Below are 26,240 nucleotides of genomic sequence, written 5' to 3'. Positions count from 1 at the left end.
TAACATGAAATTGTGGCAATTTTTATGTTTTTGCTTGAAGAAGCTATCATTTAAAAAATAAATTTACTTTAAACAAATGCTCCTTGGTCTTTATAAACAAACAGTTTATTTACAGGTATGTGTGTGACTTAATTGATGTGAACATATCTTCACACCATGACAAGAAAACGACATCCAGCACTAGAAATATTCACTGATGTTTGCTCATGTTGTATCTGACGTGCCATCAGCACTGAAAACTCGCCAAGGCAAAAGCTAGCGACGGAATTTAAAACCTACCTCAGGGACGATGACTATTACTTATTCGTTAGATGTAGCCAATACACGATTTTGCGGATTTGCGAAACTTTTAGGACGTTGGAAAGGAAGCATTTATAAAATTTTGTGGAAGGAGTTACTCGTATTTACAATTGGATATTCTCTATTGAGCGTCACCTACAGGGTTCTACTGAACGAGGGACAGAAAAGGTAAATATATATTTTTTAATAAATCTGTAAAAATAAATTTTGCTACATTCTGATGAATTGCATTCTATTCTTTCCTTCAATGTTGAGTAATTTTGGGCTTATGGTAATTAAAGTTGAATGCAGCTTAAATATTCTGGTAGTTGAGGTCCAACCTTCAATAAACTTCAAAGGCTAAAGGTGCAACTGGTGTGACACTCAATATTACTCCTGCTTCTAATGGGGTGGTTTCCTTCAGTCAAAAGTACTACTTTTAGTCATTGAAATGGATAGAATGAGCAAAAAACATTTACATGGATCCAGAAAATACTTTCATTTTCCCAACAGTTTTTTTTTAATTAATTTTTTAAAATGTCCCATTTTTCAAACAAAGTGTGGTCTTTATGACGTCACAAATGATGCAATTTGGCGCATCTTTCTACTACGTTTCCACGTTATGATAATCAAGAAGCGAATTAAAATTGCGCTCTACGCTTGCTATCAACCATATCGTTGCCAATACACGTGAGTAAAGATGCGAATTAAATATTTTGTTCTGTGAATGGCAACATTGAATGGCATTTCATCATTTGTGATGTCACTCGACAGAAGTGTAAAGAATGAAAGCGCAACGGTTTAAGTATTTTTTTTTAAATATTAAACTTAAATAAATTATTTAAAAAATGGTCAGATCCTATGTTTTTAAGCATGCTCTTTCAGGAAAAGATACTTTTAAAATTTTGGAAACGACCCCATTTTGAGGATTACGGCTTTTTAAAGTATTTTCAGTTCTTGTTTGCATGCATATTTTGACGACTCTTAAGAGCATATAAATCATGGGCGCCCTGACCTAAATTTTTGGGAGGACTGAAATTTTCAATTCGGCGAATGATAAAATAGGGTTATGCACCCATCTATGGAACTCTCGGGTGTTAAAAACTCAAATATTGCAGTTATACCTCCGAATTTGCAGAAAGAGGATTTTTTTAGGCTGGTACCAGTGACCTCCCATCACATAATTCCACCTTTATTTATAACTTTATATTTCTGAAACGTTTTTCTAGATCTTTCGAGCACGTTGTCATTTACTTCGAGACATTCATCGATCTCATTCCTCTGTCATTCGTCCTTGGGTTCTACGTCTCGTTGGTTATTGGGAGATGGTGGAGTCAGTATGATACAATTCCATGGCCCGACAGGTGAGATATGTATTTGTGGTATATTTTAGAAAAAGAGTTGATACCGTATGTGATTCGTTCACCGATTTGATAGTCTATCTCAGAAGATGCCTCTTTCTCTTTAATCTACGTTACTGAAACGCTAACATGTAGCAGAGGAGTTGAGCTTATTACTTATTGTCGGGGGGGGGGGGAATAGCAACAGTGAAATGTAAACAAGATGCAAGAAAGTAAGGCATCTCGAACAATTAAAATTGAAAAGCATTTTGTTCTGTAGTAGGATTTCAAAAGTTTTCTGTTGTTAGTGAAGATCGCGAGGGGAGAAGCGAAATTTTTTCTAATGTATATTTTAAAATTATATATGACCATTTCAGTATTAAAATACCTTATATTGAGGCTAACTTTATACTTTATAAAACATAATTTCATCTTTAAAACAGATTCTGTCAGATTTCGGACTTGTTGCTCGAAAACCTCTCACCCCGGTTTTCTATGCAATTCAGTACATTGCTCAAGATTTATTGCCATACTATAGTACATGATTTGTGTATTTATTGCTTCTTTTGCAATTTACTTCTGCGCGAAACAAAATACTTGAACGATGAATATTCTGTAAACGTCTGCCTCGTATATCCAGTCTTACTTCAAACGATGTCTTCCCTTCAGACTTTGCTATATGATAGCTGCATATGTGCATGGTGCTGATGAAAGGAGTCGCATGATTCGGAGGACGCTCGGACGCTACTTGATCCTGATGCAAGCCTTGACGTGCCAGTCTGTCAGCACGTCGGTCAAGAAGAGGTTCCCGTCCACGCAACATCTTGTCGCTTCAGGTGAGCAAAATTCTGCCCTTTGAGGGCATAAAGTACAGAGTGTTTTCGACGGACACAGTACGTTTTTATTAAGTTAACTATTTTAATGCTTTTGCTAAGTTCGAATCAAAGCCATCAAAATCATTTCAGTGTGCTTTGGTGAAATATATGAATTTCTGTCGTTTTATATTAATACATAGTGATGTAGCTTTATATATTTGAAAAATCCACTAAAGTAACGCGAAAATAGCGACGAAAGTTGAAAAATATGTGCATAAAAGGATCGAATTGCGTATGTCATGATTTAAAAGTAGAGAAAAAATGGAAAGGAGAAACAGACACAGTGAGAAAGATAGAGAGTTTGCAATGAAGCTGAGCATTGAAATACATGCAGCTTGTAATTAGAAGTAAGGCGAAATAGTGAATTATTGTCGTAGTATGCAAAACCAGCTTTTGACCCAACTGTATCAGTAGCTATATCTTTGTATTGCCTTTGTATTATGTAGTGCCAAATATGTAAAACATGAACTGTAAATTCTTTACCGGTTGCTGAAGGAATTTATTTGACTCTCAAATTTTCATATGACGATTTAAAATTAGAAATTATGTCTACATCTATCTTAAAACATTTCCTAACCGAAAATTGCATATTCATTAAATGCATATGAACAAGTAATCATTCAAAGTTTACATTTCAATGAGAGAGGGAGTTATTGTGGGAACACGATAATCCAACCCATAACAAGAATTTCTGGTTCTGGTAAAATAATTTTCTAGTTGTTTCTATCGTAAAAGCGTGGGAAAACTTGACTTCCCTGCAAAAATTTTGTTTTTGTGGCCAGGACAGCTAAGAGTTGAAGTTTAAGTGAAAGGTACGAATTTTCGGGTTTTCCTTATTTGAAGCTAACAGGAGAACATTATATTGAAAATAAATAGTCTATATCAACCACAATTCATACAAATTGATGAGAAGGCACCTAGAAATGTGCAGTTTTGCAAATAAAGGCTGTTTTTTTTAGAGGTATAGAACTTTATGTTGGCAACAGTGTTTGATATGTGTGCCATTTTGATAGCTATCACTTGCTTTGTGTTCAGCTCGGTTTGCCATTTCATCATGAATAGACAACAAGGCGGTGCAACATGCCGCACAGCGCGTGTCACAACTGATTTATTGAAAGAAACGTTCAGTGAACGAGTAATCTCGCGTAATGGACCCGTGAATTGGCCTGGAAGAACATGCGATTTAACACCGCTGGACTACTTTTTGTGGGGCTATGTGGAGGCTCTGGTCCGCACCGATAAGCCACAGACGATTGACGCCTTGAAAGAGACCATTCGCCATCTTATTACTGACATAAAGCCTCTATTGCTGCAAAAAGTGAGAAAATTAAACTTTCCAATTGGACTTTCTCCGAGCCAGCCGAGGTGGCCATATGCCAGAAATCATATTCAAATAAAAATGGCAAAGAATTATCTTTCGAATAAAGCAACATTCATGGCAATTAACAGCATTTAACTGTGCTTTATTCGAACCTAAAGTTCTCTACGTCTAAAAAAACACCCTTTATTTTAACCATCGAATATATTCTTGTTCATTTCTGCTGCTTTTTTCATTTTGTAATTCCATTGTCTTAGAATGAAACGATATGGTTGACTGTCCCTCGTAAACCTGTTTTCGAGTGGTCTTTTTTTGTGCGATTTTTGCTGCGTGATTGATTTTTTTTTTTTTTTTTTTTTGTGCGGTAATCAGATTGGTACTCGATTGACGAAATTATAAAAAAAAAAAAAAAACCTTTATATGGCCTGTCGCTTGCACAAGTGTCGAAGTTAATTCCCCATTATGTGTTAATTATAGGTTCCCCCATAGCGACGTAAAATGTTTTCGCATTTCCTGATGAAAGCTCTTTTTCTTTGCTCCTTTGAACAGGCGCGAATGTTCCTTGTGAAACTTTCAAGGTGGGCATCAAGGATCCGTGATTTAAGAGACATAATTTTGATGTATTTTTAATCAGAGTCTGAATTTAATTCTACCTAGTTATATTCAAGGAAGTTCTAGTTATATTCATTCCCTTATTATTTTCAACGAAGGGGTAAAGATCAACGCCTATTCTTCTTTGTTCAGAAACGCTGGGTAAACTCTTGGCATTTAATAACTTTCTTATCCAACGAAAAGAACCAGCTGTAGATTTTGATTGGGAAGGCTTTGTTGACAGATGTTGTAGATACTTAAATGCTACAGATTCCCTGACCAACTCAGCGCTAAATTGCACGTGACGGCCAGTTTTATGTACGAAAGTATCACTAGCACATATTGAGGGCATACAAGTGACTCCCATTTAATGTTATACTTCTCCGCAGTGAACTTAGTAAGTTTAGGCCAATGTCGTTAGGATAGCTTGCTTTTGTATCCCTGCTATGCCAGAGACGAAGAATGTATTCAAAAAGACTTTTTGATGTTTACATCATATTAGAGAGAACTTCATTGATAAAAGTAGATACGAAAGAATAAACAAACCTAAACGTTAGTAGTTACAGAACTACCTCCGTGACAGCGCCAAAAAACCGATTTTTAGGGAAACAACTACTTTTCTCTACGTACTTGATGCTCAAGTAAAAGAAAATAATTCTGTCAAGCTAGAAACAAAACTTTTTGAAAGCTTGTTACGTGGTTATTTATCCTTAGAAGAAAGTAACCCTTTTAAAAGCAGTTGTTGTCGAAATGCGACATCCTCTCGAGCTCCAAAAGAATTTTTGCTCATTATTTTTTCGAACATTAATTATACTTCTAGCAATATTTATTCTAGTGATAGAAACTTCCAAATTAAGGAACTCAGCAACTGCGGATTCAAAGCAGGACTTTAGGCTATCCCATCCTGACATTTACTGGAGAGTCACCATTACTGTCTGACCATGGATTGTATGGAAAGACAAACATCCGTTTTGCAGCGGAAATGGACTAATCTATTCTTTTTTACCGATGTCAGCTTTTGCAGAAGCAGAGTCTTATTCAAATGAGCGGAATAAGCGCATCAAATTTTTACTTTCCCCCTTATTCACATAGATTCGTCGCATCTGGACATTTGAAAATTCCATGCAATCCGTGGTTGGACAGTACTTATATTTACACATACATACGCATAAGGACAGAAGTATATACTTATACTGTCATAGGAAGGTAAAGTGCAGTAACTAAATTTTTTATTTTTCATTCTTCTGCATTTTTGTCATCTATTGTACTTTACTGCCGTGGACAGATAAACGACAGTATCTACATAAATAAGTTTTTGAGATGTTTGAAGAAACACGTTTTGGATTTAATATTAACAATAGAAAAATGCTGGAATTAGTCGTTTTTTCGCGCTTTTTTTTTCTTCAAATGAAACCAAATTAGCAAATTTGTACAGTAAAGCTAACGTTCAATCGATGACAAAAATCAAAAAATATTTAAAAGAGAAAAACTTGCAGTTACTGTCCTTGACCAGCCCAAGGCAGTTTAGCTTTACTGTACAAGCCTGTTTATTTTGCTCAAACTAAAGCACAAAAATAGTCAATTTCAAACATTGCAATATTGTTAGTATAGAACGCAAAACACGCTCCAAATAGCTTAGAAACGAATTTCTGCACATACAGCACTTTACCATCCCACGACAATATAAGATTGTTTATGATCGAGTTCCCCCCTCCCCCCGTTGAAAAAATTCTATTCTATACTATGTTCACGGAAAAGATAGATCGAAAGAAAATAAACAGGTTGCCGGAATTTTTGCCACTATGCCACTTTTTTTGGTGGGGGGGGGGAGTAAACCCATGCTATTCGCATTCGCCGTCTGCTTGGTACCAATTTGTTCTTGTACAGGCCAAACACGTGATTGACGTCGCCAATATTGGCGCATTTCCTTGTTTATATCTTTAACATGAACATAGTATAGTTGCTCCCTTATTCCGTAAAACATCACTTTTTTTTTTTTTGTTTTTAAAGTGGCTGTGTTTAATTTTCTAATTTTAAAATTCAAGTTGAATTCACCTTCGTTGAAATACACCATCAAAGGTCTGTTAATGCCAATTTTCACTTCATTTTGTTAGGAATAATGACAAAGGAAGAGCGTACCGTGTACGAGAATTTAGACGCTCCTTACGGTAAATGGTGGCTTCCGGCTCTATGGTTCAGCGGATTGGTCATGCGAGCCAAAAAGGAAGGAAGAATAAAAGATTCCATTTTAGAAGATGGATTGTTTAGGGTAAGTATGCTATTAAAAGGAACATCTATTCAATACTATTAAAACCTGTGCGCGCCTGTCTGTATCTATCTGCAACCCTATTTCCCTCGGACTGTCAATGTCTACCCAGGTCAATACTGGTACCTTTGCATTTCAGGACATCCAAATTAAGCGATTCCGCAGGGCCTGATTACCGCACAGCCCAACCTGGCCTAGGCCTGGGGCCCCATCTTCCTAAGGGGCCCCAAATTACTTAAAGAATTATGCTTAACATTACAATAAGGCGAAAAATTAATATATTTTAAAATTAATAATTAAAAAAGAACAACTTTTTAGTTGGAAATGAACTTACTTATAGGATAATTTTTATTACTTCTACCAGCAGCAAGTTTACCATGTCACAATTATGAGATGCCTAGAAGAGCATGAATGCAAATGATAAATGATTTACGTAATTCTGTGATATACAAAGGGGCCCCCAAAAATCAGTCTTCAAGGGGCCTCGAAATTATTGTGAGCCTAGGGTCTCACTTTTAGTTAGTCGGGCCCTGCGATTCCGACCTGTCTCATCCCTCTAAACCTTAAGTGGACGGACATCCAGTCCTGGGGATGTTCTGACGTACTAAAAAGCATTAAAATCAACAATTTTCACTCACTGCAGGCGGCATTGAACCACTGCAAGAGGCGAACGGGGGCTGGCGAGTAGAAGGCGGAACCATCTAGTATATGTATAATTGATACAGTATAAACGAATACCGTTGAGTACTGTTTTACCACCGATAAGATGAAAATGCAAATATAGTTGGCTCTCTGTTTAACGACCTTTAAGGGGGCCACTAAAAATCGACCTTAAGTAGAAAGTGTCCTTAAATAGAATACTTTTAACACTATAGTGGACCATCTGGGACCGTGAAAAGCCGTCTTTAAATAGAGAAAGTCGTTAAATAGAGCGTCGTTAAACAGAGAGCCTACTGTATCTGTTTTTCTAGAAGTGAATGCGTTCATTAGCTATTGAGGGAGTCCTCTTCTTTCTCGCAGCTTTTAGTCATACTATAAATTAAATGCCTTTATAAGATTAGAGAGTATGTACTGTACATAACATTTTGTTAAAATGGTAATCGAAAGTATCATTGTTCTAGGAATTCTGTCTGTATAGAAGCGCTTGTGGTATGATGTTCAGTTATGACTGGATAAGTGTTCCTCTTGTTTATACTCAGGTGAGTTTATGGCGTAGAAGTTTTATTTTTATAAAGTTCTATCGTGATTGGATTATATAATTTGAGATTGTTTAAATAAATGTATGAAAAGGTGCTTAAAAAATATTAAATATGCTTAGAAAATAATCCGGTAAAAACAGTTGAAGTATGCTTTCATAAAACTGATTTAATAAACTGATAGCACATCATTTAAAGAGATATGGGTGTATAAGTATAGGAAAAATTTGATGTTTCTCACAATCTGCAGACCCACTCTAAGTTTTCCACGTTTGAGTATTTGGAGATTTGAATACTTTGAGAATTGAATACGTCGCCCATCCACAAATGATGTCACGCTTTAAGAGGGAGGGCATTCATGAACTTGGGATAGTTTGTGACAAGGAAGTAAAAGGAGCTGTATCAGTAGGAGAAACTTTTAATGAAAGCCCAGCTTCCTGCAGATATTTTAGTAAACAGGAACGTTTTTTTTTAATTTTACGAATCTGGAATGTGGACACTCCAATCCCTATACTTTGTTCACTAGGCTACCTTCGGTTTGTTCGTGAAAACTTGTTATCACCTTAATGTGAAAAGTTCTCGTCTTTTTAAGGATTCATTTTATAAGAATACGCTTCAAAAGTACTTTATTAATGCATCATGTCAATAAATGGCTAGCTTTTAATTTAAACAGAACGTTGTATCTTAAGTGGGATTTTGCAGTTAAATCCAGAACAAGGCGTTATGCAATTTTAAGGAGATCTATTTATGTCTCCATTTTTTCTTATTTACAGTAATTCGTTTGTTATTTTATGTATTTTACTCACATTCATTATCGACACTGATTTTCTATGTAGGTAGTCACTCTGGCGACTTACACGTACTCGGTGGCTTTAATGGTGGGTAGACAATACTTGGATCCAGAGAAAGACTATAAGAATCATCAAGTGGATATGTATGTTCCCGTATTCACTCTGTTACAGTTCTTCTTTTACATGGGATGGCTAAAGGTAACATTCAAAGGCTTTGTTTCTTTTGTAGGTAGCTTTAAAAGACAACATTAGGGGCACGGTGGGAATGATCCATTGGATTCATTCCTTTTTACTTCCTTTTACAAAATAGGAAGTATTGTAGTCGCGAAAAAATTTTCACTCAAAAATCAGCCTTAATTTAAATCTTTCTCACCCCCGAATGAATTTTGAGTTTTTTTTCTACCCGACCACACTTGGATATATGCCTAGGAACGTACAGACACCCGAAATATCCATTTTGACGACCACCGAGTTAATTACAACGAATTTTCTCGTGACATCCGTATGTACGTATGTATGTGGGTATGTGCGTATGTGTGTATGTATGTCGCATAACTCAAAAACGGTATGCCCTAGAAAGTTGAAATTTGGTTCGTAGACTCCTAGTGCGGCCTAGTTGTGCACCTTCAGTTTTGGTTGCATTCGGATGTTCCTAAGGGGGTCTTTTGCCCCTTTTTGGGGGGAAATCATTATTAATTTTGATGTAAACTCAAGTGGTGTTATAATTTGTCGGATACTTGGCGATTCATCGCCAGTCTTTTGGTCGCCAACTTTCGTCACCAAATTGGCGCCAAATTTTGAAATGTTTTTTTTTTTTTAATTTGGTTTCAAAATGGCCACTGTTGGTGATATTTAGAGAGTAAACAATTGAATCACATTAAAATTGCCAATAATGAGGAAATGACATTAAATTGGAGTAAAAGGAAGTCATGTGATGCACACATCAGCTCGTTATAATAATAAATCTTGCGAATAATATATTCTTATTTAGTTATGGATCATTTTGCATCTGTTTGAAGTTGTTCAGAAGAAGAATTTTACTTCAATGGGCTCAACTGGTTGTTTCCTAGATTGTTAGAAGAAAATTGTGCCCCTTACAATATTGCGTCCAGATAGAATAGGCGTTTTCTCTTTGGTAGGTCTGTTATTGTTCTACCACAATGTGATAAAAAGACAAAAATCAAGTCCCTAGACGAAAATTCATTAACTCCTACGGATCAAGATTGTGGAACACCTTACCCAATTGTTTAAAAATCATTAATAATCGAAATTTGTTTAAGAATAGGCTAAAAAATTTTATACTCAATTCTACTGCAGTCAATTTAGGATAAAGTAGCATATTCGTAATAGTATGCCTCAATTCCGTTATAAAATTAGACGTACTTTAATTGCATTACTTGTGTTGTGTTTATGTGTTCTTTGTATGATTATGCATTTATTTTTTGTTAATTTTATCTTATGTTATAAACTGGCTCTAAATTAAGCTCTTCTCTGAGTGGTGGGAGCTAGTCAGGCTATTGTATAGCCTTTACTCCCATCTACTCAATCAGGAATTCTCTAATAGACAGCGAGAAATATATTTCTGTTTGTAATTTCTTTTTAAATTACTTGTGAAATGCATATTTGTAATATATATATATATATATATATATATATATATATATATATATATATATATATATATATATATATATATATATATATATATATATATATATATTTCCCTGATTGAAATAAAATGAATTGAATTGAATTAAATTGAAAATGGAAGTGTTCATTACCTTTTCGGAATTTTGCATCTTTCTCTCAAGTTTAATACACGTTATAAATTTATCGCTTATCTTTGTTTCAAAACTGTTTGTGTCTACAAGTTCGGGACATTTTATTCTTTTTATAAACTATGCTTACAAAACTTATTCGGAAATTTATAAAATATTTGCATGTCAAATGAACTGAGGATGTCTTTTATTTCATCTGGACAGATAAATGTATAATCATATAGACTCTTTGGACTTTACTGGTTGCTTGCTAATTTTTCAAGCAAAATGTGCTCAAATTTAAACTGACTTTACATCTCCGAATGTAATTTTCTTTATTTCGTAATACTTTTTTTTTTCGTTGCAAGTATTTTTTTTAAAAGTAACTTCCTCATAAACTTCCATCAGGTAATTTGATAAAAGTTAAGTAGTGTCCCAAAGACTACTTGTTTTACTAACATTACCGGGACTTGAGCTGGTCACCTTCTGATTCTTAACCAACTACGTTATCTTTGGGTCATGAGCCAAGCAAACTTACTTGTTAGTAGAGAAATTAATAAAATTAACAATGATTATGTATTTTTAATCTTGAGTATTTATGATTATGAACTAATTTTCTTATGCTTGTTAAACAGGTTGCAGAACAAATAGTCAATCCTTATGGGGAAGATGATGATGACTTTGAGCTAAATTGGTGTTTGGACAGGAATTGCCAGGTAAATATTACATAAAACTTCTTCTGTTTCGACTTAAATATAAAGGGTGGGGGCAGGGGGGATCCAGACCTCTTTTCGTTTCCATAAAAGTCAAAAATAATTTAACAATTTCTCGTGTGCACTGTTTTTAGTTCATATCGATGAAGTAATAGAATAAAAGTAATAAATATTTTAAAACGGTTTGGAATTCGTCCCTGGTCCTACATAAACCACTCTTTTTTACCATTGGAATTTAGATTATTTTAAGTGTGCTTGCAGAGATATTTTTCTAGTATCTCAAGATGATATATTCCTGACAGTAAAAAGGCATAAATGTTATATTTTTCGAAAAATAATATAAAAATCAAGAGTGTAAAAATTTGAAAGTAATTCTACTAAAGTACAGAGATTTTAAATGTTCATTTCAAACTAAAATACATTCCTCGATGGTTTGGTACAAAATTTTTAGTTGCATCTATTTGAATTTACACATTTGATTTTCCCTGAACTTCTTTGTATAATGTTACTGAGAAAATGACAACAGTATTGTTTGAGCAACTAATCAGTTAGATATGATATATTTCTGCACCTACGAGGCAAACTAATGTAAGTCCAGAAACTGCGATTTTCGGTTTATTAGTGCGTTAGAAAATCGCCCGTCAAGGAATAACGGGTGAAAATTGCTTCTACAATTTGAACGAAGCCATTGAATGTTTGGTGATAGTTTGATAGTTGAAATTTTAACCCTCACTCCAGTGGAAGAACCCTAAACTCCAGTAGGTAGCGTTCATTGTGGATAACTTTTTTGTTTCTTCATTCTCCTAAAATGACAGTTTTACCAGTAAAACACTCAAGTTTCCGGATCCAGTTCGGCCCTGTCAAAATAAAGCATTTTCCTGCTTTTCAAATATTCCCAAACCATATTCGCAACTCCAATAAACTATAGGGAGCGCTGCAGCCACTGTCTAATGGCGAATGAAAAAGATAAAACAAATAGATGCCGTAACTTATAACTTGCTTTGAAGCTTAATGAATGACAGTAATATTTCATCGTGTTTGTGGGAAACTTTCTTTTCTATTCCTCTGAAATTACATTACACCTCAACTCTCTGAAGCCTGTAATTTTCTCCAAAGAAAACACGTGGAACGGAATGTTTTACCTTTTTCTTTAGTATTGTTAATCACCGCAAGGTAGCGTATTCGAGCTCTGGAGTTGCGAATTATCAAATTATCGTGCCGTGTCGCGAGTTTCGTTTTTGATGACGTCAAGATACTGGATTATTCGCTATTATACATATGAGGATGGTATGTAGAACATTATTCCGTATTGAGTCATGTCAGAATAATCCTTTTAAAAAAATATTTGTAACAATTTACCAGTATTGAAAGAGTACGAGTCTAATCCTTTGTATGTACCAAGCGACCGTCTTTCCGCTCTGCTGTAAAGTAGCGATAGTGTGACTTAAGTTAATCTTATCTGAGGTACAGATTTTACAAGGATGGATTTTAAAAAAAAGGTTAAAAAAGGCAATACCCAACTTTTTATTAGCAATGAACCGAAAATACTAAAGAGGATTCAAAGTTGTATTTAACCTTCCAAGTTACGAAATATGTTTAGGCTCTAATATAAACGCAAGAGCATTTTATTAGGCTTCGCTTGATGAATATTATGGTTCTGCCCATTGAGCAAGTTCTCGGCAGATTTTTACTTGTCACTGTGTGAAGAGAAACTTGTTGTAGATATGTATTCCTCCAATTTCGGAAAAAAGAATTCTTCGTCACCGAATACCAAGTCTGGGTTGCATGGGAAACGGCTCCAATTGTTGCAGTTGAAGTTTTGCAGAAACCCTTGGGATTAGCATGTAGTATGGGGCATTATCATGAAAAAGGAGGACCGCTTGCACCTATAATAAACAATTCAAGGCTCATACCTATGAAATTATTTACTTATTTAAGCCTCATCAACCCCCTTTATACCCTGGTGAGGTTTGGCTGGATGTGGTGACTTAGGGAGAAGGCAAATGAGCGACCATTCTAAATGCACAGAAGCATAATTTGAAGTTGTACCTTTTAAACATTTTACTGGGTACAATTTTGTAATTTTTACAGAAACATGAATAAAAAGCAAATGCTAGAATATAAATCAATTGATAAAATATGTACGAAAAGGTACCCAAAAGTAAATTAAAGTTCGTTTGAAGTTGTTATGAAGGGCATTTAAAGTCGAGCTTTTTTATCATTTCAATCACTCTGACGCTTTTACAAATTGTTACAAATCCTGTAAATAGTAATTATTGTAGTAACGTAACCTGTAAATAGTTTCCCGTAATGAATATACAACCCCTTAACATATGGCTAAAGTATACAACCCCTATTCTTTTTTTCTTTCAGAACATCTGAAATCCTTGATCGGGGAAGTAGTAACTGCCACCTAGACGTTTTGCCGTCATCAGATTCCCATTTTCGGTATAGTACGCCGTTCCGTAAATGGAGTGAATTCCATAAAGCCCAGTATCTTTTTGTTGCAGGACTAAAGATGGAAACGTCCTGCCAGCTAGGTCGCCGACTGTCATTTTCCATGAGCTCCAAAATTGGTTTTATGTCGGGGTCTTCAAGTTGATCTTTTCGAACTTGGTCATCACTCCATGGATCAGGTTCTGATGATGTTGGAGTCACTGTCACCTGATAGGCAGTAGGGCTAGTCTTTCCATACTGTTTCTCGATTCGGGAACAATAATTGCAGTTCTCAGGACAGGGTCTCCTCGATAAAGCGTCTGCATTACCGTGAGACAACCCTTTTCGGTGCTTGATCTCCATGTCATATTCCTGGAGCCGCTGTATCCACCTGGCTATCTGACCTTCTGGATTCTTGAAGTTCAAAAGCCAAGTTAACGAGGCATGATCTGTCCGAAGCAGAAATTTTCGGCCGTAGAGGTAATGATGGAAGTGTTCTACAGCTTTCACTATGGCCAGTATTTCCTTTCTGGTGACGCAGTAATTTCGCTCCGACTTTGATAAGCATTTGCTCCAGTAAGCGATGACGTGTTCATTGCCGTCAATTTCTTGGGATAAAACAGCTCCGATGCCCTCGTGGCTCGCATCAGTGTCTAGGATGAAGGATTTTCCAGGCTGAGGATATGAAAGAATAGGGGTTGTATACTTTAGCCATATGTTAAGGGGTTGTATATTCATTACGGGAAACTATTTACAGGTTACGTTACTACAATAATTACTATTTACAGGATTTGTAATATTAAAAGTTGTCGATAATTTTTTGCTTTTAATGTTTAGTAATATTTCTTGTTATTATTGTGTTTTCTGTATCTGTTAGTTATTAATTAATGTGTATATTTGTAAACTTGTGATAGAAGTTTGGCACCCTTTCTGGGGATTGTACTGCCCGGGACGTGCAGTCCTTAGGAAGGGGGCAATGTTACAAATCCTGTAAATAGTAATTATTGTAGTAACGTAACCTGTAAATAGTTTCCCGTAATGAATATACAACCCCTTAACATATGGCTAAAGTATACAACCCCTATTCTTTTTTTTCTTATTTCATTCACTGATTTTATCAATGAAAGTGTAGTTGTAGAACGTTGTAGCATTTTCTGGAATCTTTGAGAGCTCTCTTTTCGGTGTGTATATAAACGGTTACGCGGGATAAAGGAGTTAGTTTCGATTGAGAATTTGTACTGAGAGTGTGTATTAGCTCTGTTTATAGCGAGGCATTTCGCTGTGTTGTTTTCGTATTTGGAAGTAAATACGTGTGTAAACGTTGAGTTTACGGTGTTGTGTGATAATTGCTTAATTGCTGATGAATAATTTAGCAGTTGTTGACGATCTTTCCTGTACATAGTGTAAATAAATTTCCTGTGTTTTTATCAAGAACTGTTTCTTCATTTCAAGAAAGTGGAAGTCGCGTCCTTTGCATAAGCTGACGGAGAGCAAGCAAAAGTTTGAATGGTCCAAAGAATGCGAAGATGCATTTCTACGACTGAAGGAGACTTTAACATCAACGCCTATTCTCTCATATCCTCAGCCTGGAAGATCGTTCATCCTAGACACTGATGCGAGCCACGAGGGCATCGGAGCTGTTTTATCCCAAGAAATTGACGGCAATGAACACGTCATCGCTTACTGGAGCAAATGCTTATCAAAGTCGGAGCGAAATTACTGCGTCACCAGAAAGGAGTTACTGGCCATAGTGAAAGCTGTAGATCACTTCCATCCTCTACGGCCGAAAATTTCTGCTTCGGACAGATCATGCCTCGTTAACTTGGCTTTTGAACTTCAAGAATCCAGAAGGCCAGATAGCCAGGTGGATACAGCGGCTCCAGGAATATGACATGGAGATCAAGCACCGAAAAGGGTTGTCTCACGGTAATGCAGACGCTTTATCAAGGAGACCCTGTCCTGAGAACTGCAATTATTGTTCCCGAATCGAGAAACAGTATGGAAAGACTAGCCCTACTGCCTATCAGGTGACAGTGACTCCAACATCATCAGAACCTGATCCATGGAGTGACGACCAAGTTCGAAAAGATCAACTTGAAGACCCCGACATAAAACCAATTTTGGAGTTCATGGAAAGTGACAGTCGGCGACCTAGCTGGCAGGACGTTTCCATCTTTAGTCCTGCAACAAAAAGATACTGGGCTTTATGGGATTCACTCCATTTACGGAACGGCGTACTGTACCGAAAATGGGAATCTGATGACGGCAAAACGTCTAGGTGGCAGTTACTACTTCCCCGATCAAGGATTTCAGATGTTCTGAAAGAAAAAAAGAATAGGGGTTGTATACTTTAGCCATATGTTAAGGGGTTGTATATTCATTACGGGAAACTATTTACAGGTTACGTTACTACAATAATTACTATTTACAGGATTTGTAACAAAATTTATTATGTTACCTATCTGCACAACCGCTGGACGGATAAACTTCTCTTCACCTTATAGGGGGCGTGGGAATACACTAAAAGAATGACTTTTTAAATGACGGTGATTGTAACTTTTTTTAAAATCTACTCTTGTTATTTTGTTCTTTTTTTGCAAAAACTTTATTATGTATTAAAATACTACTAAACAATCACTACTAGTAGCATCTTTTACTATTTCCCTATAATTTACTCATAACCAAAGCTATTTTTAACACCTTTACAAGCGTATTGCACAAAAATGTCAAACATTCTAAATGTTAAAACTCAACATAATAAGCTTCATTTCTTTCTTTGGCACCTTTCAATTCTTGCATAGGAAGTTTTTCATGAAATTGACTACTATTAAGATTTTTACTGTATCCGTACGTTTCAGTTTTCCTAAATGAATCTCACTCCACCGAAAATTTGTCAAGGAATATTTCCACGACTTGAGTAAAATTCTAAAGATATCTCTGCTTAAAAATACATTCAAATTTAAAGAAAAGTTATTAAAGTACATATTCTCTATGAGTAAATAATCCTTTGAGATTAAGTCAGAAAGAATTTTAAGAAATATTCGTAATATAAAAATCCAGCCCAGTTAAAGTTTCAAAAATACGAGGCGAAATAAGTGGCAAATTTGAAAACACTCCTATGTTGCTAAACTTGAAACAAAAGTCTTTGAAACTAGGCCCTAAAACTGAAGCTTCCGCATAAAAATATCGAAAAAAAAAACTTTCGTATAACCAGAAAACTTTTTTAACGCGACAAGCAATAAATTGACAGCTATTCAGAGTGTTCCGTTGACCAGTACCTGTCCACGAAAACAGAGAGAAAGATTTTGTAACAATTGCAAATTTTAGACATTAGACCATCTCGATGAAAGTAGGACACTTAACCCTTTCCGGCGCGGTGGTCACAAAAAGGGACACCAATTTTAAAAATTTCTTTAAAAAAATGTTTTTTCTTTAAAACTCCAAAAATCGCTGCATTAGTTGCTTTTATTTCTCTTTAATGCACACAGATGGCAGCACTATTAAATGTGACTCTTTTTGTTGGCTTAATTTCTTGTTTAAAATACCTCGATTTTCAAGCTCAAATACAATATTTTTTTCAAGATTTTAAAATTTACACCATAAACTAAATTAGTCAACCATTTTCCCTCAGGAATCCTGAGCTAATCAATCATAATTTTGCAAAAGATTCGAGTTCATTTTTGAATGCATAAACAAAGTTTCTTTCCAGGTGTCCTCAAATGTGGACACCGCCCGTCTAGAGCATTGATCTCACTGTTGTGGGTGAAAGATGTAATTTGACACATTTCAGAAAAGGGGGACCAAAAGAATAGTTTACAATGGGCTTTTGTTTATTTATTTTGGGTTCTTGACCCAGAACAGGTGAATTTGAAGGTCCATGATTGCACACATTTGAGATCTGCTTTTCCTACCAGACAGCTGTATACTTTTTTTATTATCAGCTTTGATATTATTTTTTCTGTAAATGGTATTATACAGTCGTATTTTTTCATTTAATATTTTATAGCACAAAAGGAATGCACATAAAGCAAGAACAATGTGCCAAAAATATTTTTAACATTTTAAGTTGCTTATTTAGATAATTTTATATAACCTATATGAACTTTCTTGAATTTTACTTCATCTTTATCTTGGAATTTTTATAGTAAAAATATTGAATTTTGTGTTCTAAATATTCTTAATGGCATAAATTATTGAAATAATTAGTAAAACTGCTTAAGAGCTTAAAATATTTGAAATTACTCCAATTGTCATACGAGGTAAACATAACCACTTCAGAAAACAATTTCTGCTCTAGGAGGGCGGTGGTCACAAACGGGGACACCACCCCCAGCTGGAGGGGGTGAATTTAAAAAAAATTTGACTGTAAAATCTATGTCCAGATAACCAATTTATCCCATCCATTGTGTTTTTTAATTATATTTCTAAAATATTAATGACCCGCGCCTGTACTGCCGTGCTAAGCACAGATGTGGTATCTGCACATTTTATCAAAATTGAGTTATTGTCACCAGGCGATCGTTAGTAATTTAATTTACCTAAATGTCAAGTTTTTTGGCGATTTGTGAACGCGAAATATTAAAAAAAGCTTTAAGAAAAAAGTCGTAACTGCACAGTTTGTGTAGTTTGCTAAGGCAATTTGAACATAAGTGGCAAATACTAAGCCTTTAAAGTGGTATCTGCGCAGTTACCACTTTTTTCCTTAGTATTTTTTGTAGATACGTCTTTTATACCTTAGTAAAGCAGCATATTTAATAATGTAGCAGTTTATTGTAACACAGAATATTAAAATTAGTTTACCGTTGAATAGTTGATACAGGTTGATAATAAAAACTAATACAACTTTGCATAATTGTTAAAGTAAATATTCAGCTTTTTCTATTTAAATATTTATTTAAAATGCAATTCTAAAAATGAAATGCATGTAAAATATTCATATTTAATTCTTTCAGGCAAACAAATCGCATTTCATTCTACGGCCAGTAATATTTTTATTTAAGTATCGTCTGCTGTCAAAATTATCTTCATGATCGGTAAAAATGAATCTAGAAAATAAAACTTTATAAAAAACACATTCTTTGAATATAAAAAACAGAAAATTGTTATGGATTACAGTGTCCAGAGTTTTGAAAATGGTATCTTTCAGAAGGCAGATTCTGTTAGATTTGTATTAACAAAATAAAGCGAAACAGCTAAGTCCAAAGAAAGCAGATGTTTTTAGTATTATTTAATGATACTTTGAGCACGTTTTACAAAGCTATTTTTGTCGTATCTGTGCAGATACCCCTAAAAATGCCTAGTAATTGTCACTTACGGTGAAAATAGCTTAGTATATGAAAAGGTTTTGAAAAGAAAATTTGTCGTAACTACATTTATTAATTTTAAATTAAGATTTTTAGAAAAATACTCACTCACGGTTTTTAGATAAGTTATTTACGAAACAACTACCGCAAGTTGAGCATTTAATTAAGTCATAAACCAAAGAAACGAGTTGTAAAACTTGAATCGTCAATTTCTTATTTTGAGCTCTACTGCAGATACCACATCTGTGCTTAGCACGGCAGTGTAAGGGTTAAACTACACTTTTATGATATTTCTGCTTTATCTAAACCCAGTTTTGTTCAAAAATATTTCATTTATTTCAGGTTGTGTACTTAATTGTGGACCACTTCCATACGAAACATCCGAAGCTGCGGAAGGATAAATTTTGGGACGAAATGCTTCCTGAACTACCACAGACAAAAATTACAGCTAAATATGTCAAGAATCCCCAATTAGGATCTGCATTTAATATGGAGTAAGTAGTAGGGAAAACCGCTTATATTGTGCCACTAACCTAAATAATTCGATCTCAGGGATAAAAATTATCATGCAGCTTTGTACTACATTTTATCAGTGGAAAAGCAAAGTTTAAGGTCTGTAGGCTATACAAAGATGAAGTTTCACTAGTCTTCGAATTTCGTAGCTTGTGTTGCGTGATGTGTGTGTAACACTTCTAAAATCTTATTTCAAGTACTTCTATCTAGTTGAATAGTACTAAGACTTGTAAACATAAGTAAGTGCTATTACAGTTTTATTAACAGTATTTAATAGGAATTACAGTAATGTATTCGTATTAAAAATATTGAACCTTTTAGAAATGTATAAAGATGGAAATAGAAACTTAACCACACATAATTTGTAATACTAGTTACTATTTAAGTCAGATGGTTGATAAAAATTCTTTCTTCCTGCAAAATTAGACAATTTTTAGTTTAATAAAAAAGCTTCTGTGTTTACTATTAAATTCGAAATTCTTTTTTTCCGGATTTAAAATTTTTTCTGCGATTTATTAAGCATGGCAATCGTACTTAAAATATGTGTGTTAATTTTTTTTTCTTCAAAATTTTCAATTTTACCAAAGTTCCCGATTTTCCCGCCAAAATTCCCGGGCTTTTCTTTCTCATTTCGATTTTTCTGGGGTATTGCAACTCTATTTGAACATTATTTTCATTTCAAATACATTTTTGTTCTTGCTTTACATGTTATTTCTTAAAATAAAACTTAGTATCAGAGGTACTAAGCTATTTGTTTCCCCATATGCTGAATTACTGAATGAAAAAACATAGTCTCAGTATTATTTTCATCCAAAGTGAACTTTTCTTTCTGTCATTTATTTTCAGAGTCGATCCCGCCGATTCAGAGTTCTTACCAATGGATACCTTGTTAGAGGAGGATAATGAAGCCAATGTATACTCTAGTGATTCTATGAAACATGCAAATGGTGTGCGCTACAGACCTTCCTTTCTCATGAACATTCTCAACTCTAACTTTGGGCAGAACACTCGCAAACGTTCCATGCAGAAGACGGACAGCTTCAAGGATCAATGGCACGTAAACCCTGCTTATACAATAAATATGGAAAGATCCGCTCCGCCACGAGGAAGCATGCCAATTACGAGTAGAAAATCAAGCTTGGCAAAGAAATCTCCAGCGCACAGCCGAGCGTCAAGTATATCTTTCAATCCTAGCAGCATCAGCAGGCATAGACATAAGTCGTATGATTTTCAACAGGCTGAAACGACCCATGCAAATGGCCATATTGCAGAGTGTGAAGGTAATGGGATCTTTTCGACGATGGCCGCAGCGATGGCACCAGTTGTAGCCAACTTCGAAGATGAATCAGATTCGAACCACATGGAAGAGGATACTGGATATCAGAAGACTGAGAGCTACATGCCTGCCATTCCAGAAGAACCTTCCCGACCGATATCCATGGTAAGTACAGAACCTCAGTGCCAAGAACTAAAAACAAACCAAAGGGATGACGTACAGAACTTGGTGGCAGAAGCTAGTAAAGTTTTGGAAGAGCTAAATAAAGTGGTAACATCACAGGGTCACCGTAAAGATTGCGCTTCGAAAGATTATAAATCTTGCTGTTCGTTGGAAATGAGCGAAGCTTCTACCGAGGAAGACGATATTGGTTCAAACCGAACACCAGTGGAAATGTGTGACAATATCGATAAAAGTCCCGCTGTCATAGAAATCGGGGAAATTCGTGAAGAGGAAGACCTTTCCTCGCACGATTCTAGAGTATGATAATAAAATTTGTACTTATACAAGTTTAATCATACACTTCGAATCCTTGTTTTCTTAACTTAAAGATGGTTTAAATTGATCTTGATATACGAAAACAATTTCACTTTTGGTAACTTTTTAGTCTTCTGATCAATCGTTTGGTGCAGTATAGCCGATTGAGGCTCTTGCACAAAAACAATAGAACAACAACAACCAAAAGAAAAATAGATGCGAAGAACGGAAAATGCAAGTCTGACGTGAACTCTATTCAATAAATACGAAAAAAATCCGCACAGAAGTTTATACCCTTTGTCTGAGTCCGTCAGCTTAATGCAAGCAAGAGAAGTTCTGTGCTCGATCCACACGTGCTCAAAATTTACATTTCTGCTATGAATCTTTTTAAATAAAAATTTATTTAATGGCAGAAAATAATATTCATGGAAATACTTTGTTTAATATTTTCAAAATGAGTTCTTTAACTTTTAGTGCTTATGCACTCTGCAGGTGGGCCTTATAATGTGCGTAAAAGACGACAAAAGTGCTTTCTTTCCTTAATCAAAGCGATTTTTCCGTTGGAGTTATAGAAATGTTACCAGAAAAATAATTTATTTTGTAAAGCTGACTTAAGTGTTGTGCAATATGATGCTTCATATGAAATGATGCACCTTTTATGGAACTTTCGTTGAAGGAAATATATGTTTCTGACATTTTACTAAACGGGCGAAATACTGTACTGATGGACTTGAATTTTATTATTATTATTATTATTATTATTGATATTTTGTGGTGTTATTAAAATTTTGAAAGCATTTAAAATTTTATTATCATAATTTGCTTAGATTGAAAGTTCAAATAAATTTTTTAATCATTTTTTAATGTTTCTCTTCAAGCATGATTTAAACCTGTTACTTTGAATTTTTTATTGGATAAGTTATGTCAATTTGAATAAAGAAGCTACACGTTAATTTTTTTAATTGATTTTAAAATTTCGCATACATTTTTGTTAAAAAGGAAAAATTAAGTGGATTGCATATATATATATATATATATATATATATATATATATATATATATATATATATATATATATATATATATATATATATATATATATATATATATATATATATATATATATATATAAAGTAGACTCTCGTTTTACGCAGTTTGAGATTTGACACTTTCATTTTATTTTTCGCGGATGAGTTTCGGTTTTACGCGGAAACGGCAATGCAAACATATAAAATTTTCCTCTCTTTCAAAATCCAAACTCCTAAAGATTGTAGATTACACGTAATAAACTGCATTTTGGTTAGCTAATAATCGAGCTTGTTCCACTGGACACATTTTATACGATTGATTCCAGAGCTCTTTCCAGAAGTAAAGTTATTAAACTCACACAGTTCAGAACTCACTGGAAGAAGAGCTTTTAGGAGTGACAAAGGAGAACAAAACCAACGAGGATACCGACATCGATGACACACAACCAAAAACTTTCACATTGAAAATTTCGAGCCATTCCTAGACAATAGAAATGATCTTTCTGATTTTTTAGTGAAGGGAGATTCTATCATGGAAATGACGCAAATGATCATGGATGCGTTAATGCTCTGCAAAGAACTATACAAGACCCTCATTTTACGCGGGGGTTATGTTCCACGGAAATGCCGCGTAAATCGAAACCGCGTAAATTGAGACCAAATACTAGTTTTAAAATAGAGGTTTGGTTACGTAGATACCAAAATACTTCATTCTAGTGATGATTAGTTAGATAATAAGTTTAATGTGTACTTATATCGACTTTCATGCACAACATGCGTAAAAAAAACATAAATATATTTCGTATTCTGTTTATAAAGAGGAGCTGGCTATGATAGTCTTTTGGCAGTCATTAAGAATTTTTCTCTCTAATTCTTTGCAGAGCATTTACGCATCCATGATCACTTGCGTCATTTCCATGATAGAATCTTCTTTCACCAACAAATCAGAAAGATAATTTCTATTTTGTTGTAAGTTACAGCCCCTAAGCCAGGGCTAAGGCAGAAATACTTAAAATACACCACCAGCTCAGTTATTCCATCCGAGGACTGAGCTGGTGCTGTATCTTAAGTATTTCTGCCTTAGCCCTGGCTTAGGGGCGGTAACTTACTACAAAATACCATGCTTTGCCATCAATCTTTGAGTTGAACCGCACCATTGCTGCGGTCACTCATCTGGTGTGCTAATTCTACATTAGCTTCCAGTTTGTTTGACTCTCTTGGCTCCCATAAGAGGTTTTCTGCCTCCAGCTCATGTGAGTCATTGTATAAGTAATTCTCAAAAATACAAAATTTAACAAGGTTAATCCAAGAGTATTTTTCTAAATTGATGTGTTTTTCATATTTGTCGAAAATTCTATTTGAAACATCGATTATGAGTTTGTGGAGAATGTTAGTAAAAAGATTTTCAAAGTCAAAAGTATTAATACTATGAATATGGTATTTACCACTGTTTATGAAATCCAGAACTTTCTGGTTATTCAGAATTATAAAACTTTTTTCTTTTGCAATTTTGGCCAAGATATTTTTAAGTTTTTCGATTTCTTCTGCAATTTTGGCCAAGATATTTTTAAGTTTTTCGACAATTTTGGCCAAGTTTAAAAAAAAGAATACTAGCCTTCGACAAAACTCTAAACACACGGCATCTCAATTTCAATTTTCCTTTCCTTTTTATAACGGTTAAGTTTCATAAAAATCCAATAAAGTTGAGATTCGTTACTAGTGGAACATGCTTCTACAATAATGAAGCAGGTTACATTTTTTTCGAAAAACTTAAAAACATCTTGGCCAAAATTACAGAAGAAAAAAGTTTTATAATTCTGAATAACCAGAAAGTTCTGGATTTCATAAACAGTGGTAAATACCATATTCATAGTATTAATTCTTTTGACTTTGAAAATCTTTTCACTAACATTCCCCACAAACTCATAATCGATGTTTCAAATAAAATTTTCGACAAATATGAAAAACACATCAATTTAGAAAAACACTCTTGGATTAACCTTGTTAAATTTTGTATTTTTGAGAATTTCTTATACAATGGTTCCAATTTCTACAGATCAATGGAATACCAATAGGCACATCTTTTTCTAGTGCATTTGCAAACCTATTTTTGCATTTTTATGAATCTATTTTTTTTAATAAACAAAAGTATAGAAGCATTTAGATATATTGATGACATTATTATTTTTAATAAAAATGATTTTCACAATTTACACAAAGAAATTTACCCAAATGAGCTACTGCTGAAACAAACAAATAAGGATGAGTCAGTTAATATCCTTGATCTCAATATTCAACTGAATAATAAAGTTCCCAGTATAGCTTTGTATGATAAACGTCATTATTTTGATTTTAAAGTGTATTCTTTAATTCATTTTCACAGTTGTGTCAGTAGAAAAGTGTTCAAAAATATAATCATTTCACAAATTATTATATATAAAAAAATATGCAATAACAAAACAAATCTGAAAACAGCGAGAAAGGAAAAGTGCTTCCATGTCTTTCCCCTATTTGCTTTGATTTCTCTATCTTCACGAAAGACTAAAAACAAGCATTGTACACACACACACACAAAAAAAAAAAAAAAAAAAAAAAGAACAGTACGCATGGTGCATACCATAAGTTATCGATGTACACTGAATTTCTGTGTTATCTTCATCTCGTCAAAGATTGTTTAACTAATTCAAGAAGGGAGCCATAAAAAAAAGCGTTACAGAAGTAAGCTATGGATAAAAAAATAATTTATAGAGGCTGTTCCTGGTTTGTGGGTACATCTCAGAACGTTATCAATTCAAAATTCTTTTATTTCTTTTTTATCAAATGAGCTAAAGCCGCAAACACCTCCCAGCATTCAAAGAAGACGAGGCTAATGTGAAAGGTAAAACTTGTGTCATTTTCTTATACATTATAGTTCTTCCAGGATTTATTGTATAGATTTACACGAAAGGTAAGTACCAATCGAAAAACTGCTTTTGTGAATAAGTACAACATTTCTATTCATTTCTTAATGAATTTTTCTTCTAATTTTACACAGCAAGTCTTAAACTGGAGTCCGCATGTTAAGTTAAAATATTTTCCAAAAATCAGTGAAAGCTATTTTAATAAAATCGCTCTTTTCCATGATAAAATACTTTGAAAAGCTCTTTACTTCCTGCACCTATACCAATCTTGTTTTCCATAAAGACTTAAAAAATAAATAAAAGTTGCGACTCTTTGCAAAATGTTTCGGATAATTCTACAGAAGAGGGAAATAAAAGTTTCCTTTTTTTTTCTGATATTCCAAAAATCGGCGTTGTTTGACGAATTTTATTCTGTTTTTTTCGTATCATTTCATGTTTTGAAATATTAAATACGTTTCCGTAGTAATAAGTTAATTTTTAAGTGACTGATGTTAAGACAATACAACTTCTTTTTTTAGAACTTGTAGGACAAATAGAACTGAATTTCAAATTTGAATTCTTCTTATATCACAAATTTTACTGTCTTCTTTTTGGATACACGTTGAATGTATTTACGTGTAATATTTACTAAGAGTATGAAAACACTGAACTTCGTCTTTACAAGATGAGAAAAATATTTTATAATTTGTATTACATTTTTGAATCAACAATGTAAAATATTACAAAACTGTTCTAACTCTCCAGAACTGTTTTTTAAAATTCAATATTTGTTCAAAATTGATATTGGATGTCGATACCTTCATAACATCGCAACCGATGTCGCACCCCTTCATCAGACAAATTACCTGCTGAGAGAATGCTCGTTAAAATTTTTGTGTCAAATTTTGTCAGCAGAAAATGGCCCATTTAAGGTAAAACACCAGAAGTGGCCATTGCTCCAGTAGCGGCCACTTCAAGTTTACTTTTGTATTTTGAAGAAAGAAATGAACAATAATGAAGTGATTTTTTGTTGGTACTTAACCCCTTCAGTTGGAATTATGAAATACTTGACCAAAAATGTTTATGTTTTGTACACAGTTATACTATGGTAAAGGTTAGCTTATAGACAAAATTTCAAGTTTATTGGAGAAAAATTAAAAGAGATATGGCACGTCCAATATTCCGGACTTATATTTTTGAAA

The 26,240-nt window shown here is 34.2% G+C and overlaps 2 protein-coding genes across 2 annotated transcripts in view; both read left to right on the top strand.

Annotated features, from left to right (window-relative positions):
• The first annotated feature begins 289 nt into the window (after positions 1–289).
• LOC129229882 (bestrophin-4-like) lies at positions 290–21,214 on the top strand. The gene is made up of 9 exons (XM_054864261.1): positions 290–468; positions 1,509–1,643; positions 2,289–2,455; positions 6,518–6,672; positions 7,791–7,868; positions 8,702–8,854; positions 11,049–11,129; positions 19,208–19,359; positions 20,225–21,214. The coding sequence occupies exons 1-9, from the start codon at positions 290–292 to the stop codon at positions 21,138–21,140; spliced, it is 2,016 nt and encodes a 671-aa protein (XP_054720236.1). The 3' UTR covers positions 21,141–21,214.
• Positions 21,215–24,959: 3,745 nt separating this feature from the next.
• LOC129229826 (bestrophin-4-like) overlaps positions 24,960–26,240 on the top strand; it is a 33,881-nt gene continuing 32,600 nt past the window's right edge. The window contains exon 1 of the mRNA XM_054864200.1: positions 24,960–25,037. The gene's annotated coding sequence lies outside the window, so the exon portion shown is untranslated. The remainder of the gene's footprint in view (positions 25,038–26,240) is intronic.

Source organism: Uloborus diversus, chromosome 9 (assembly GCF_026930045.1).
Source record: "Uloborus diversus isolate 005 chromosome 9, Udiv.v.3.1, whole genome shotgun sequence".
Taxonomy (NCBI): Eukaryota; Metazoa; Arthropoda; class Arachnida; order Araneae; family Uloboridae; genus Uloborus; species Uloborus diversus.
The sequence above is the reverse complement of the archived record's forward strand: the minus strand, read 5'-3'. Positions and strand labels throughout refer to the sequence as shown.

What these genes read in the sequence shown, in the direction of transcription:
- LOC129229882 (XM_054864261.1), top strand. Translation starts at nt 290, where the DNA reads ATGACTATTACTTATTCGTTAGATGTAGCCAATACACGATTTTGCGGA. An exon ending in TTCCTCTTGTTTATACTCAG is followed by an intron (nt 7,869 to 8,701) that starts GTGAGTTTATGG and finishes TTTTCTATGTAG; the next exon opens with GTAGTCACTCTGGCGACTTA. An exon ending in GTTTGGACAGGAATTGCCAG is followed by an intron (nt 11,130 to 19,207) that starts GTAAATATTACA and finishes CATTTATTTCAG; the next exon opens with GTTGTGTACTTAATTGTGGA.